Here is a 14,906-nt window from a genome sequence, read left to right as displayed (position 1 = left end):
CTTCCTCTATCTGGTATGTGGCATAGCCACTGATGAGTGGTGTGTGTTCATGCCCAGGAACCAAACCTGGGCTACTGAAGCAGAGTGTGCTGAAGTTAACCACTAGGCCACGGGGCTGGCTCCCAATAACATGATTTTAAATTATTTAGTAGCCACATTTAAAAAAAGTAAGAAGAAACAGGTGAAATTAATTTAAAAATTATATTTAATTCAACCTAGTATATCAAAAATATCATTCCAACATATAGCGATCATGAATATCATTAATGAGATATTTTGCACTCCTTATTTTCATACGAAGTCTTTCAGATCTGGTGTGTATTGTATACTTTCAGCACGTATAGCTACGTGTGGCTACAGTACTGGACAGTGCAGGCCCAACAATAGCAAGTTGGCTATGGGAAAAAGCAAAAGCCTCCACAGACTGTCATTAAAACAGAAACTTACATTAGGGACCTCATGCCTATGATCCTCCTAAGGATAAGAACAGCTGGGGGCCCCTTTGTGAAATTTCTTTCTCTTAACATTCTTGTACACCTGAGGATTTCGCTTCTCCGTATCTGTACCAATAGGTATGTTTTATTTTAAGCGCTGGCAGTGACGAGCCCCAAACCCCACGCAGAATGGAGCCGAACACGTTAGAACCCACTGCTCAGGACAACCTGCGTGTGTCCATCACCAGAAGAGACTGGCTTCTTCAAGAAAAGCAGCAGTTGCAGGTAAGCAGGTGAAGAATCTTCAAGAAATAGGACAGCATTTTTCTTACCCATTTTAGCCAAATGCAGCAAAGTGGGTCTTGGCTTTGCCTGAGTGTAGCAGTTAGAGCTTTGGCTGTCCAGCCATGCGGTACAAAGTGGAGACATGGGTGGAGATGACTAGAGGGCTTGTAGGAATCTCATGACAAACGAGGGCTGGAAAGCTCAGCAGCATTTGCTCCTGCTTTCGATATCCCTCATTACCTTTGAATATGCTTTTCTTGTCTGCCAGGCCAATTTGTCACCTCTTATTATTTTGACCTTTAGAAGGTTCTTTTGCAAGGCTGAAAGAAATCTGTGCCTTGAAAATTCTTTATGGAAATTCCTATCAAGTCAGACTGTGAGTAGCAGTTGTTGGGGGCAGAGCTGAAAATACAGACTGGGTGAGGCAGGCGCATCTGGGAGTGACCAGCAGGCATCGCATGGGAGCTCCAGACTGGCCCAGAGCAGTGGATGAAAATTGGCCAAGAATCATCGAGGGGCTAGAAATCTAGGTGCAGCCCCGAGTTGAAGCCAGGAGGCAATTAGGATCTCCAGAAGTCAGCAGGACCCCTGAGGCAGGGAACCTTGAAGCAGCTCCACACCTGCTTGAGCCTGGAGGCCTGAGGTGGGAACAAGGAACAGTAAGGAAGCACTGACGGAGGCAACAGGACTTCTGGAAAGACCAAAGGTCTTTAACACCCAAGTCCAAATCCTGGCTTAGGTTCTAAATAGCTGAACGAATAGACAAGTCTACCGGGGCTTGGACAAGGTACTGGAACCACCCCCTATCCCCACCCCCTCATTCAAGTATTCTTGTTATCTGAGTGTGTCCATCCAAGTCCCTACAATAGCAAAGTGGCAAAGGGAAGCGAAAGTTATCACAATTTGAAAATATTCTCCAATAAGCTGAGCACTTATATATTCAATGAGGATCATTGTAAAGTTTAGATAGCTGACAATATGAAATCTGGTTTTTGGTTTTGGACGATATTCACCAATTAAAGATCTACACAATTCCTGGTGATGTCAGAGCATAAAGAAAATAATTTTAGCCCAGGGTACTTACTGTTTGAAGGGCGCTCTGGGGGAACTCTGGGGGAAGGTGGATATTCGTTTGTTCAGCAGGGATTTATTGAGGGCCTACCATGTGCCAGATACTGTTTGAGTTGCTGAGGATTCCTGTGGAGTTTATGCTCTAGTGAGGGTGGGAGTGGGGAGGTAGACAAGATGTGACAAACGTAATAAATACCTAAATCATAGACCTACTATGTTGTAGGGTGGTAAGAACTAGAAAGCATAGACTAAGGTTGTGGGGTAATGGGGTCAACTAATTGAGAAGCGAGGTTGAAGCAAACACTGAAGGAGGAGAGGGAGTAGGCCTCAAAGAAATCCCTGGTCAGAGCGTAGCCAGCAGAGGGAGCAGCCGTGTGAAGGCCTGCAGTGGGAGTGTGCCTCACGTGTTCACAGGGCAGCCAGGAGGCCAGGGTCAGGAGAATAGTAGAGGAGAAGGTCAGAGATAAACGGGGCCTTGTAAGGACATGGGCTTTTCTCTGATTGGAATGGGGAGCCATTGGAGGGTTTTAAGCAGTAAAGTGACATAATCTGAGCATATTTTAAAGAATCACTTTGACTTCTGTGTTAAGAATACAGTGTAGGGCCACTGTGGAAAACAGTACGGTGATTCTTCAAAAAATTAAAAATAGAGTTACCACATGATCCAGCAATTCCACTTCTGGGTGTATGCCCCAAAGAACTGAAAGCAGGGCCTCAAAGAGATGTGTTCATAGCAGCATTATTTGCAATAGCTAAAAGGTAGAAGCAAGCCAAGTGTCCATCAGCTGGCAAATGGATAAACAAAATGTGGTCTATCTATACAATGGAATGTCATTCAGCCTTAAAAAGGAAGGAAATTCTGACACATGCTACAACATGGGTGAAACTTGAAGACATTATGCTAAGTGAAATAAGCCAGTCATGAAAGGACAAATACTGTATGATTCCACTTATATGAGGTCCCTAGAGTAGTCAAATTCATAGAGACAGAAAGTAGAATGGTGGTTGCCAGGGGCTAGGGGAAGAGGGGTAATGGGGAGGTGGAGTTTAATGGGGACAGAGTTTTAGTTTTGCAAGATGAGTTTTGTGTATGGATAGTGGTGATGGTTGCACAACAATGTGAATGTACTTAAAGCCACTGAACTGTACACTCAAAAATGATTAAGATGATAAATTTTATGTTATGTGTATTTTACTATGGTGAAAAATAACTGAAAAAAAAAAAGAAAACAAAGGAACAAGGTGTGGGAAGTCAAAGGTGGAGGTAGGGAGGTTAGTTGGGAGACAATGTCAATAATACTGTAATCTTGGACCAATGGGAGACACATGCCATTTTCTTCTTACAGTGTCTTAGCAGTGGGTCTTCAGTACTTCCTCAGTCTCCTCCCTCCCCTGCTAAAAGTTGTAGGTGATGTGTACCTTGGGGTTGAGAGAACATGAGAGATGAGGAGACACCCAGGATTAGAGCTGTGCTCTTATCAGCCAGAAACCAATGCACGGAACATGGGGGTATGTTAATTAAAAGAGTCTCATTTTAAATTCAGAATCCTATGGGCAGTGAGATGATTATCTGCTAAAACACTGTGCACACAATGGGTGTTCAATTACTGCTGCTTGTTTTATTCATTGACCTCAATTTGATGATTCTCTATGGATTCTTTGGATTTTGGTTTGCTATGTTAGTGGAAATTAATTTATTTAATATTTTTATGAACTTTAGACTGCATAATACTATCTGCAACATCTCCTTGTTCTTTCAATCCTGTAGACTTAAGAGGTTATGATTTTTAATCTTTCTCTACACGCTAAATTTTCATGTTTGGGGACAGACCAACCAAGGATTGTTCCCTTTTCTTTTTTGGTCTGTGGCTAGTGTTACCTGCAGGCCTAATATCTCAAGGACATGATGTTTGCTGCCCTGTATTCTAGCTCTTCCACCTGAAATGATGTAAGTCATTTATATATTTGCTGGGTTCTTCCAAGTCAGATTCTTGGCTCACCCACCATAGTTATTCAATGCTTGGGAAGGAGTGTTTTTCCTTAAGCCAACTGATCAGAAATATAAAGCTGACATGATTTTTCCAGTTCAGCAAACCTCCCAAAATCTGCCTGCCTCAGAAGGGGAACTTCATGGCTCGCGGTACACATGGCCGACTCTCATTTAAAGGACTCAGTATCAGCAGAGCAGGGTTAATTTATAACATCTTGTCTCTCTGTTCTCTACAGAAAGAAGTTGAAGCCCTCCAAGCAAGGATGTCTGTGCTGGAAGCAAAAGATCACCAGCTGAGAAGGGAAATAGAAGCTCAAGAGCAACTCCTTCCATGGCAGGGCTGCGACCTGACTCCCCTGATGGGCAGGCTGTCCCTGGGTGAGCTGCAGGAGGTCAGCAAGGCTGTGCATGACACCCTGGTCTTAGCCAATCAGATTCCCCTCCGTGCAGAACCACCTGAAACCATAAGGAGGTACTGGTGATTTCCTAACTGATTTTGGATTGCTCACCTCTTTTACCTGTTTATGGGATTGATTTTGTCTGCTGTCCCTCATATATAAATATTTTCCAAGCAGTGCTGTATTTTTTCAATGGAAGTACTATCATTATTTTGAGTGAGGAGGTTCTTCATTATGTGGGGCACTCTTGAGCATTGCAAGATATTTTATATCTTGGCCAACCAACCGACTAAAGACCAGTATTTCTCTCCATTCTAATAGGCACCCTGCCCATTTCCAAACACCCCTTTGAGATCCATTGGGGCTCAGTTGGTTAGAGATTCTGGTGCCCACCTTTGCTGAGGATGGTCATCTGGAGAGAGGTGAACTATACCTCTTGCCAAGGAAGGGAAGAAACCATTAAGAGAGGGAGATTCAGTCGATGACAGGGTTTCTACCTGGAAGAAGGAATTCTTGTTAATGATAGCTAACATTTATTGAGTGCTTCCTATGTGCCAGCTCTACTATATGAGTTGCCTCTGTTATTATATCCATTTTACAGATGAGAAAAAGGAAGTTAAAAAGGTTAATAATTTGCTTAAATTCACAATTAATAAGAGGCAAAACTGATCCTTAAACTCCTGCTCATTAATTCAAAGCATAGTTTCTTAGCCACTTATCATGGAGTGAGACTCTTCCCTGCTTTCTGTGTTGTGGAATATCCACAAAACACACTTCGGCCTCCTGCCCCTCGGGAGATCATAATCTTATTTTGGTGAAATAAAGAGCCCACACTTACATACGTTAGACAGAAAGTGAGTAGCACCCGAATGACTATGCGGATGGGTAGGAAGGATGCAAGTGCTGTGGGTGTAGAGCAGTGAGAGGGATTCGCGTTCGGCTCATGTATTATCCGGAGGAAAATACTTCATAAAACTCACCACCTGTGCTGGTTGAGACTGTGGATTCTGCCACCTGATTATCTAGGGTTGAATCCTCACTCAACCATTTGTTAGCTGGGAACCACTTATTATTTGGGAGAGGGATGGTGATAATAATGCCTACCTTACAGGGCTGTTCTGCAGATGAACAGAGTTGATACACATAGAGCTCTCATAGCAGTGCCTGGACGGGAGCACGCACTTGACTCTCCTTACTGCTTGTCATTTTTGTCACGGGGATTTCAGTCTCCTGAAGGCCTTCAAACTGCCCGTCCAAATGTGTCTTAGACTACTTAGTGAATAGCTGTCCCCTCTTACACATGTGTTACATCTATCCAGCCTATAAAACAAGGCACAGACGGTGTTCTAGGGAGTTGCTGAGGAGTTCCTCTCATTCCCCTCCCAGGCCTAATATTTCCCTGCAGAAATCTAACACCATGGCTCATGCCCATGGTGAAGGGGAAGAGATTTGGAGTGCTGCCAAATTTCAGCCAAAGGAAAGTGATCATTGCATCTGCCTTGTGCTCTCCCCCCTGCTCCTTCATATGTGTCCTTATGCTACTGCCTCAGCCTCTCAGGATCTTTCGGGCTCCTGCTCCCTTCTTCTCCTGTGGAAGTCATTCTCTCTCTCTCTATGCATACATATTTATAAGTACATATAATATGTATATTACACATCATATATCATGTAATTATACATACATATAATATATGCATTATGTTATACATTATATGCATATATGTAATGTGTATAATATATAAGATGAAATATACATGTAAATTTATTTTTTATAAATGTATATATTTACATATGAGGCTTAAAATGAGGCTTTTGTGGTCTCACCATCCAGATGTGTCTTACTTATTTCTCCTTTTGCTTTTAACAGCAGAGGATTGTTATACTCCCCTCATCTCTCCACAGGCTGATGGCTCGTTGAAGGAAAAACCTAGGGCATGCTTAACTGAGAATCGACTGCAGTATTTAACAAAGCCTCTATGTTTCGAGCTGGATTTCTGGGAAATGTCCCTGCAGGTGTGCCCTGTACCTGTACAGAGACGTGCAGGTTGCAGAGTGAGTGCTTTCTCACACGCTGAGTCATGGTGTTCGGAGCAGCCGGTGCGGGAGGCAGGATCTTCTTGTTATCCTCATCTGAGAGATGAAGAAACAAGAACTCAGAGGTTTCCCTGGTGATGCTGCTAGTAAGAGAACTTCTTATACACATCTGTAGCTGCCTTTGGGTCTGAACCAATAAAAGCTAGTTTCTGCCTGGAGATCCAAGGAAGTTATTTCTCTTAGTCTAAAACAAAGAACTCCATAGTGTGGTTGGCTGATAGAGCTGGGCCCTGAACTTGGGTCTTATTATTCTAGTCTATTATTCTGCCCGTGTGTTCCAACTTGCCTTTTCATCAGGATGAGATGCAGACAGGCAGTAAAAGTGTGACTTTTTCCCTGTAATCCAGTGCTCTAATCAATGGACTGAGCTTTTGAAAGACTTTTCAAAGTTTGTGGCCATCTGATTTTATGATGCTGTTGGGGAAATTGGACATGAAGATGGCTCTTGGGCACAGCACAGTGCTGTTGGGGGGCTCCTTGGGGGGGATCCATCATCCCCAAATCTAATTGCTCCCACTGAGGTTACAGAGTTCAGGTCAAGAGCAGGCTCTCATGTTTTGTGCTGAGATGACCTTGGGAAAACCTGGGTGTCTCAATGACTCAGAACTCCTGGGGCCCTGTGTGGGAGGAAATCTTAGGAATGTAAGGACTGAGAGTTGCATGGGGAGGGTGGAAGGAGGAAGGAAAATACAGGAGTGGTTCAACGATAAAAAGAAACACTGGCAATTGGATGGCTAGTTTATAGTGTGGCCTTCCCTTGTGGTGAGGTCATTGTGGGTGCAATCAGCGTGTGACGCTCTTTGTGAGCACACCTGGGAGGATCTTGTGCTGCTGGAGAGCTACCACCTTGAGACATCCTCACGATCTGGGTGACCTTGCAAACCGCAACCCTTGGCATCTTCTTTATTTACTTGCTGGTGCAGGGAGGCAGCTCCCTTCCTTGGGCAGTTTGGGGTGTGTAGGTGCAGGTTCTGAGTGGTCAGCTTCCTTTCTTCTACCTGGGAGTTGAGGCATCGTGCATTCCCTGCCATAAATATAAATTGGAAAAACCATCCTTGTTATGTGGGCTTTCCATTTAAGAAGGAGGACACACCTTTTCCAAGCTGACAGACTGTAGCACAGACTCCCAGAAACAGAGCATTTGAAAGAAGCCGACGTGGAGTCTTAGGGCTCAACAGATCAGAGATTGCTTGGTCTGGTATTTTTAACTAATTGTACATGATCATGTTAACTTAGTTTTTGATATGAGATATTGGTTGTCTTTTAGAAAATGCTGACTTGGGGTGTATATCCCATAAGTGCCCCAGCCAGAAGAATGCATCTTATATACATCAATAACTGTCTTTGTTGTTAGGTCAGGTGGAGAGATCTAGACAAATTGTGAAACAGGAAAATCTTGAAGTCTTATGGACAGTGGTTGCAGAGACTAGTATTGTTACAAAAATCTGGAGAAACAGACTGCTCAACATCGTAACTATTATTATCATCATCTATAGAGATTTTTCATAGAGGCCAGTTATAAACTCAGGGTGCTGTCTGGGGAGAAGCTGCTTCTGATTTACTCAACTCAATAACGTGTAAGTTCAAAGGGAAGGCTATGCTTCTTTCCCAAGGTAAATCACACGTTGAGTTTGAAAAGGAACTTCCTAATAGGACTTGGCATTTCTGAGCAAATCACTGGTGCAGACTCTCTACTTGCCTGGGTGCCATCATTTCTGACCATAGCTTGTTGGGAATTCTCTGGCTGATATTAGACCGGGGCTGGAGGTAGAAGGGCCTGTGTGGGGACAAGAGACCCAGTGGCTCTTTACTTGGATATTATAAGAGAAATCAAAGCAGTGGTTTGAATTTTCAAATTTGGATCAAATATCTTAGCAGGGTGGAATGAAGAGGTGCCTTCTCAGAGACATCATAGCTGCCTTTTGATTAGAGCCAACAAGAATGGTTTTCTTCCACTGAACAAGAGGAGAATATTTTTAAGCACCTGGGGAATCAGGAACTCCACAGCGTGGAAGCTGACAGAGCAGGGATTTGCGATGGACAGGAGCCACTTGAAAGAGATGTTCATTTGAATTTCCCTTATCCCTAGGATTCCAATCCCTTGTCTTTAAAACAAACTCCTGGTTTTCTCCTGCAAGTCTTCCTTCGATGGAAGAGATCTAGAAGGATGGCTTTCATCCAGTGAGCTTGGTTCTCCCCCAACATTAACCGATCCTTCTCCTTCCATCCCACACGGACTCCACTCCCATTCTCAGTAATGGGATTGGAGTGTGGAGGTGAAGAGGGGAAGGGTGGGGACACAGGGAGGAAAGAGGTGACAGTTTCTGGGGTTTTCTGTGGGCCATATCCCTGCATGTGGGGCATGAGATTTCATCTGTTAATTTGGTGTAAGACGAGGAGGGGAGTGATTTGTAGCTCATCTCTCTCCAGTGCCATTAGCTCATCTCCCCCAGCTGTGTGCCTTGAACATCAGCAGAGGGCTGGGCTGTGACCGTGTCCAGCATGTGTGGCTAACTGTAAAGTGAAGTAGGAATAATCACGGTAATAACAACAGTGATGATGTGAGGGCTACGCACGATACTTTCCAACATTCTTTAGAACCACTTGACTGGTTTGTATTAGTCTGTGGTTGAGTTCTTCATTCCTCAGCTCCTGGAATTTTTCATGCTTTGGGTGAAATGTGTTCTGGCAGCTCATGGATGAATTGTCTCTTATTGTGCATTTGGAAGAAACATGTCACATCTTTTTACAAACCACTGGCACAAACTGTGAAACAAACTCAACCGTTGCTTACAGTAAGGCTGGCTGGATCTTGGTTGGTGCATCTGGGACCTCGGTCAGCATGCCTGGGCTGCTGTGGGGGGCAGTGGGCGGCAAGCCAGGACCGCTCCCCTCTCCCTGTTAGCTTAACTGCCCAGGGCTCCCCAGCAAGGGTGGCTGACTGTTCAGGGCACTCAGTCCACAATGAGCAGTCCAGGCTGATGTTAGGGCTCCTCTCAAGTGAGATTTGAAATAATAGAATTCAGTAGTTCACAATCAACTGGAAAAAAATCAATGGTCCCACTTTGCCCTCAGATACATGTCTTAGAGTAAGAAGAGACAGAGAAACAGCAAGGCCTGGTTGGCCAAACAGACTCCTGAGTCTGGGAGGAGCATGGCAGAATCTCGGGGAGTGTGTGTGGGAAGGAGGCTGTGTGCGTCCTGTTAACACGCCTGGGGTGACTGAGCAACGTGGTGCCGCATTGGGACAATGCAGGGATTCAAGAGAAACGCCTCCTGACTCCAAGGCTTCTCCTCCATTTGTGGTGATTGTGCTCTTTAGTCTTCATGCTGGTCTTTGATTTTTTTCCTTCTCTGTCTTTGTCTTTCACTGGCTTGGTTTGTCAAAAACAATGGCTTTATGGGACTAAGGGCATTAGAAATCATCTGAAGGAGGAGGAGAGCCTTGTGCTGCTAAAACTGCTATTCAAGGAGATTTTGACTTTTCTTTCTTCCTTTATTTTAAAGGATTCACCTTGCTTTTCCTGGGAATTCACGAGGCAGACAGATATTTGCCCCGAACGTCAGTGCAGTGAGGCAGTAGCTATGAGCATTGCGAGAGTGATGCATCCTGGCAGGCAGGCTCCATCGTGTAGACGGTCTCCTCGGTGTTCGGGACCCTCTGCAGATCTGCCCTCTCAATTCTCACGTTCATCATGTCTGTTTTTCTCATTTAGATTTGTAATAATAATAATACATTAATTTTAATCACTATTGTTTACAAAATGCTTATTTTTGCTTACAATGACCCTATAAGGTATATTGGACAATATATTGGTTTTATGCCCATTTTGCAGATGAGGCTGCTGAGGGGTCCAAATTCATGCAGCAGTAAGTGTCCTGACATCTTTGGCCAATTTTTGATACGTAGGGAGAGATGGTTAACAGTGACAGCCTGGGAGAGACCAAGGCTTGGAACCAAGTGCTCAGGCAAGCAATGGAAGGAAGTCCAGCAAGGCAGAGTGTGGATCCCTGTGTCCAAGCAAAAGAGAACAGATGTCACTCCAGGCCAGTGATGGGTGTCTCTGTGCCCCACATATTGCCTGGTGTCGCCTGAGAGGTGTTGGAGCAAATGGGTCTCTAAACACAGGCAGCTGGGGAAGACCAGGCAGGCAACTGGTTCAGGTTAGAGAGGTCTGCGAGCAATTCCAAAGGAATGAATGCAGGAGGAAGAGAAACTGAACGAGCAAGGCCTGGTGCTAGAGAAAGTTCATAAAATCAAGGTTTGAACTAGATGATGTTGTAGGTCGCTTCTGGATCTAGAATACTTTGTATTTTCAGATTTTGAGAAATAAGTTGAAATAAACTGCCCCAGTAATTCTGTTCCTAATAGCCCCCAAATAAGTTCCCCTGCAAAGTTCCCTGGGGAGACTATGACCAACCATGGGCCACAGGGCTCGAGTTCTTTCTTTTCTAAATTCATTGCTGTGACTAGCATGTCACTACACGGATCAGAACGGAAACTTGCACTGCGAGACTGTTCAGAGTTTGGAACTCGCCCCACCATTATATCCTCCCATTTCCTTTGGAAGGTCATCATTACAGGCAACAAGAAAAGTTTACCAAACCACAGCTTGGAAAAAAAAGAAAAGGGTTGGAAAAGAGGGAAGGGATTTGAAACTACCGCCTACCTGGGTGGGTACAGATGCCACTTGCCCCAAGAAAATAGGACGCTGACTTTTGTTTTTTGTTGAATGTGTTTGAGAAATTCGAGGGAGAAATCTCATCTTACTTACAGGTTAAAAAAACCAGACTTTATTTTGTGCTAGAGTAAATTTACTTTGATTTAAAAAAAAAAAAAGTAGTACAAAGGAGGAAGAAAAAGTGGCTATATATTTTAAAATATTGCATTTTAATATTTTTACAAATTCTCTGTGCTTTGTTTTCTTCAAGGAGTTTACAATATGGGTCTATTCTTCTTCTTATTATTATTTAGGTAGTTCGTCTTGGGAGACTTGCAATTTGCAGATTTTTCCATTCTTCTTTTATAACTTAGATATCAGGTTAATTATTTTCAGCTAGAGCCCCATGGATCATCAAAGATGGGAGATAATCATCTTAAAATGATTGTAGCTAGTTCCCCTAATATTGCGACTGCAAGTCAACTCTCGGCATACGTGAATGCACGTGGCCTATTTTTAAAAGTTTTTCTTCTAGTCAATTTCAATTTTTGTTTTCCATTATTTTTCACCTTGAGAACTGTTCTGTACTTAATTTCTTTGTAATTTGGGTGTCTTCTACAGTCCTCTATTTCCTTTCATCAAATTTTCTTCTTGACATATCCCAAGAATGTTTTCCTGTCTATTAGGTTGTATGTTCCTATTCCCTGTTTTAACTCTGGATGTTAATTTAATACATCAGACTAAACTGTTCTTCAGACCTTGAGCTGAAAGTTGAAAGCTCTTCCAGCAGAAGGTAATTCAGCTCTGCTCAGACAGAGCCTTTTCAAGTGACTGCAGGGAATGCCAGCTCATTGCTTGCTGGGAATGTAGTCATTGAAGACCCACTTCTTTTCCGAGCTGCTGAAGGGGTGATTCATCTCTCCTGTGCTGGTTCCTAGGCTGCTGGGAGGACGTGAGCCAGAACCTCAAAGTTTCCTTTAGATGCTGGCAGGGGCCCTGTGCCTTCTACTTGGGGTCGTTTTTGTTAAGGTGTTCATCTTGGCGGCCACTATCATTACTACTTTGTACTTCTTTGTTGGCAAATGTCCTCAGCCTCCTTTTTGAGTCGTGCTGCTATTGGTGTTTGATTTCTTATTCAATTACTTGTTGAGTCAACTGGATTTTTTCCTGCTGTTCATTCATTTTGTTCATCCACGGTCTATTTTTGCAATCTTTATCCAATAAAATGTGTAAATCTTAAGTTTACCCACTAAAACATTTTAGGAAATGAAATTGGTAATATTCCCCACTTTCAGGAATCTGACTGATCTGTTGCTTTGTCAACAGATTTTGAAAGAGCCTGAGAGACATGTAAGGTTTAAACTGTTTCTGCAGGCCTTAGCTGTGCACGTGCTTGTTCTTAACCAGACGGCAGGTAATTAAAGATGATTCAGAAAAGCATGATAAACCCCAAACAGAAAGTAAAACCTTTCGGGCAAGCTTCATAGTTATGGAAAGTATACATGTTTAGAAATTTAGGAGAAACAGCATACATTTAAAAAAATTGTATTGGGCCAGCCCCAGTGGGCTAGTGGTTAAGTTCAGCATGCTCTGCTTTGGGGGCCTGGGGTTTGGTTCCCAGGTGCAGACCTACACCTCTCGTCTGTCAGTGGCCATGCTGTGGTGGTGGCTCACGTGCAAAAAGAGGAGGATGGGCAGCAGATGTTAGTTCAGTGTGAATCTTCCTCAGAAAAAACACATTAGTATTAAATGGAAATGCAAGCAGTTCAGGGTAGTTAGTTTTAATTAAAGTATTAGTGTTAAAGAAGTTTAAAAAACTCTGGGAACAATGGGACATTACTTATTAAATAGTCAAAAATAGAGGAAGAGTGATTGAAATGGAAATCTGAAGTTGCCTTTGGATCACTTCCTAGAATAAACGCAGAGGCAGGATCATATCCTCCTTGGATCAAACTGTAGTATTTTAAGAATTGAACTCATAGGATTTTTGTGGAGAAAAACTCTAGAGCCCAAGAATTGAAATTTTGTTTGAATTTTTAAATACATTTGGGTTGTGACAATAGTTGAAAATGTGGAGCCAGCTTGGTTACCAGTCTTCCAAAAATAAGAGGCCAGCAATTTTCCTTATTGTGTGTTAAAAGGTATCATTAAACACCTCGGGAGGAAGGGGTGGAAGAGAGAGCAATTATGATCCGAACATGAGGCTGTTCATATTTTTGACTCCTGCTCTCATTTCTTCTTTATTAAACGACTAAAATCTCTTACAGACAAACGTCTGTAAGTCAAAATGTTTTTGGCACATGAATTTTCATTTCAGTTCGGAATAAGTTTGTTCGAGAGGCAGTGAGAAAGATCTGGTTGAATTAACACTTGGAGTATTTGGGCAAGCCAAACACCAAGTTAATCAGTTGAAAATAAAGCTGTGATTTTTGATGGAACTGGACTGAGATGCAAGCCGTGACTCTAATGTCAGGCAGAGTTTCCCCGCGGGGATGGAAATTGGCAAGAGATGGCATGAGGCAAGGATGTGTGTGTATGCTTGCGCACACCAGCAAATTCATACCAGCAAATCTGGAAAATTCTGCAAATCCAGTAAATTCAGTTTTAGAGTTATTTTCCTCTGCTCAGTATCTTCCTGTTAGCACCTCGACCCCAGGAAGTCTTTTCTAAGAAATTGGAAATTCTTGTGTTCCCCCCACCCCCACTGCTATTCCTTTTAGGAGTACTTATATAAGTTACATAGATGGATTTTATTACACAGAGTTTATAGTCTTATGAAATATGACATCTCAATCTCAGTTGGCTGAGGTAGGTGGAGAGGTGGACTTTACCACAAAGACTCAAGAGTGACAGAGTATAGTATCCTAGTTAAAGTTTGGCCACAGGATCCCTGAAATTCAGAGAAAGGTTCAGTAAGGATATGAGTCACTAATGTGATCCATATCCAGAGAAAGAATCAAAGGGCTATAAGTCGGAATATTTCGCTGCCCTATTTTGCTTTGGTTCTTTCATTTAATCTCCTTTGATTGAGCTAGAGAAGAAAATGTCAAATATATTTACTTCACCCTAGTTGAAAATTCATGTGCTCAATTTCTGTCAGATTACTCTAAAATATTTTCTTATTCTAATAAAGATATGGTTATTTGTATGAATGATTTATTAAAAATTTTTCTATACTTCATTTTGCCCAAGATCTTCCACAGATGAGCTAGCTGTTTGACCAGCACAAATGTAAGTGTCTGTCATGTGTGCAGCTCTACTGTCATGCTCCCATCCCGCCACTGGACAGGAAAGAGATTGCGTGCTGTGCCGAAGGTGGCGAGGGTGGCCAGTGGAGGTGCCGGAGCTTCCGCCTCTTGGTATAAGTCTCTCTCCATTGCACCATGCAGCCTTTCCCAGGAGTGACTGTCTCAGATAACCAGCTCGATAGCTTTTATAGGCATGTGGAATGGCTTGCTCCTGATGAATATATGTGCCCCCTGTGAGATCATCTGAAGAGGAGGAATTCTTGGCATTTTTGTGTTCTGTGCCTCATGTATGTCCCACCAGTGACATGTGACATTATCAACTGTGAGGAGAGAAGGGTCCAAGGAAGGAGAAAGGCCAAGTAGATAAAATCCTGCATTTCCTAAAGCTGTTTTGTTTTTTTTTTTTCGTGAGGGAGATCAGCCCTGAGCTAACATCCGTGCTAATCCTCCTCTTTTTGCTGAGGAAGACCGGCTCTGAGCTAACATCTATTGCCAATCCTCCTCCTTTTTTTCCCCCCAAAGCCCCAGTAGATAGTTGTATGTCACAGTTGCACATCCTTCTAGTTGATGTATGTGGGACGTGGCCTCAGCACGGCCGGAGAAGCGGTGCGTCGGTGCGTGCCCGGGATCTGGACCCGGGCCGCCAGTAGCCGAGTGTGCACGCTTAAGCACTAAGCCACTGGGCCGGCCCCTAAAGCTGTTTTTGCTGTCATTTTCTTAACCAC

At 43.3% G+C, this 14,906-nt stretch overlaps 1 protein-coding gene across 1 annotated transcript in view; it reads left to right on the top strand.

Moving 5' to 3' along the window:
• The window catches only part of DISC1 (DISC1 scaffold protein), a 339,334-nt gene that overhangs the window by 102,543 nt on the left and 221,885 nt on the right, over window positions 1-14,906 (top strand). Inside the window, exons 5-6 of the mRNA XM_058543022.1 lie at window positions 590-719; window positions 4,017-4,252. Coding sequence (XP_058399005.1) covers window positions 590-719; window positions 4,017-4,252 — 366 coding nt within the window. The remainder of the gene's footprint in view (window positions 1-589; window positions 720-4,016; window positions 4,253-14,906) is intronic.

Source organism: Diceros bicornis, chromosome 6 (genome assembly GCF_020826845.1).
Source record: "Diceros bicornis minor isolate mBicDic1 chromosome 6, mDicBic1.mat.cur, whole genome shotgun sequence".
NCBI classification, from domain to species: Eukaryota; Metazoa; Chordata; class Mammalia; order Perissodactyla; family Rhinocerotidae; genus Diceros; species Diceros bicornis.
The sequence above is the reverse complement of the archived record's forward strand: the minus strand, read 5'-3'. Positions and strand labels throughout refer to the sequence as shown.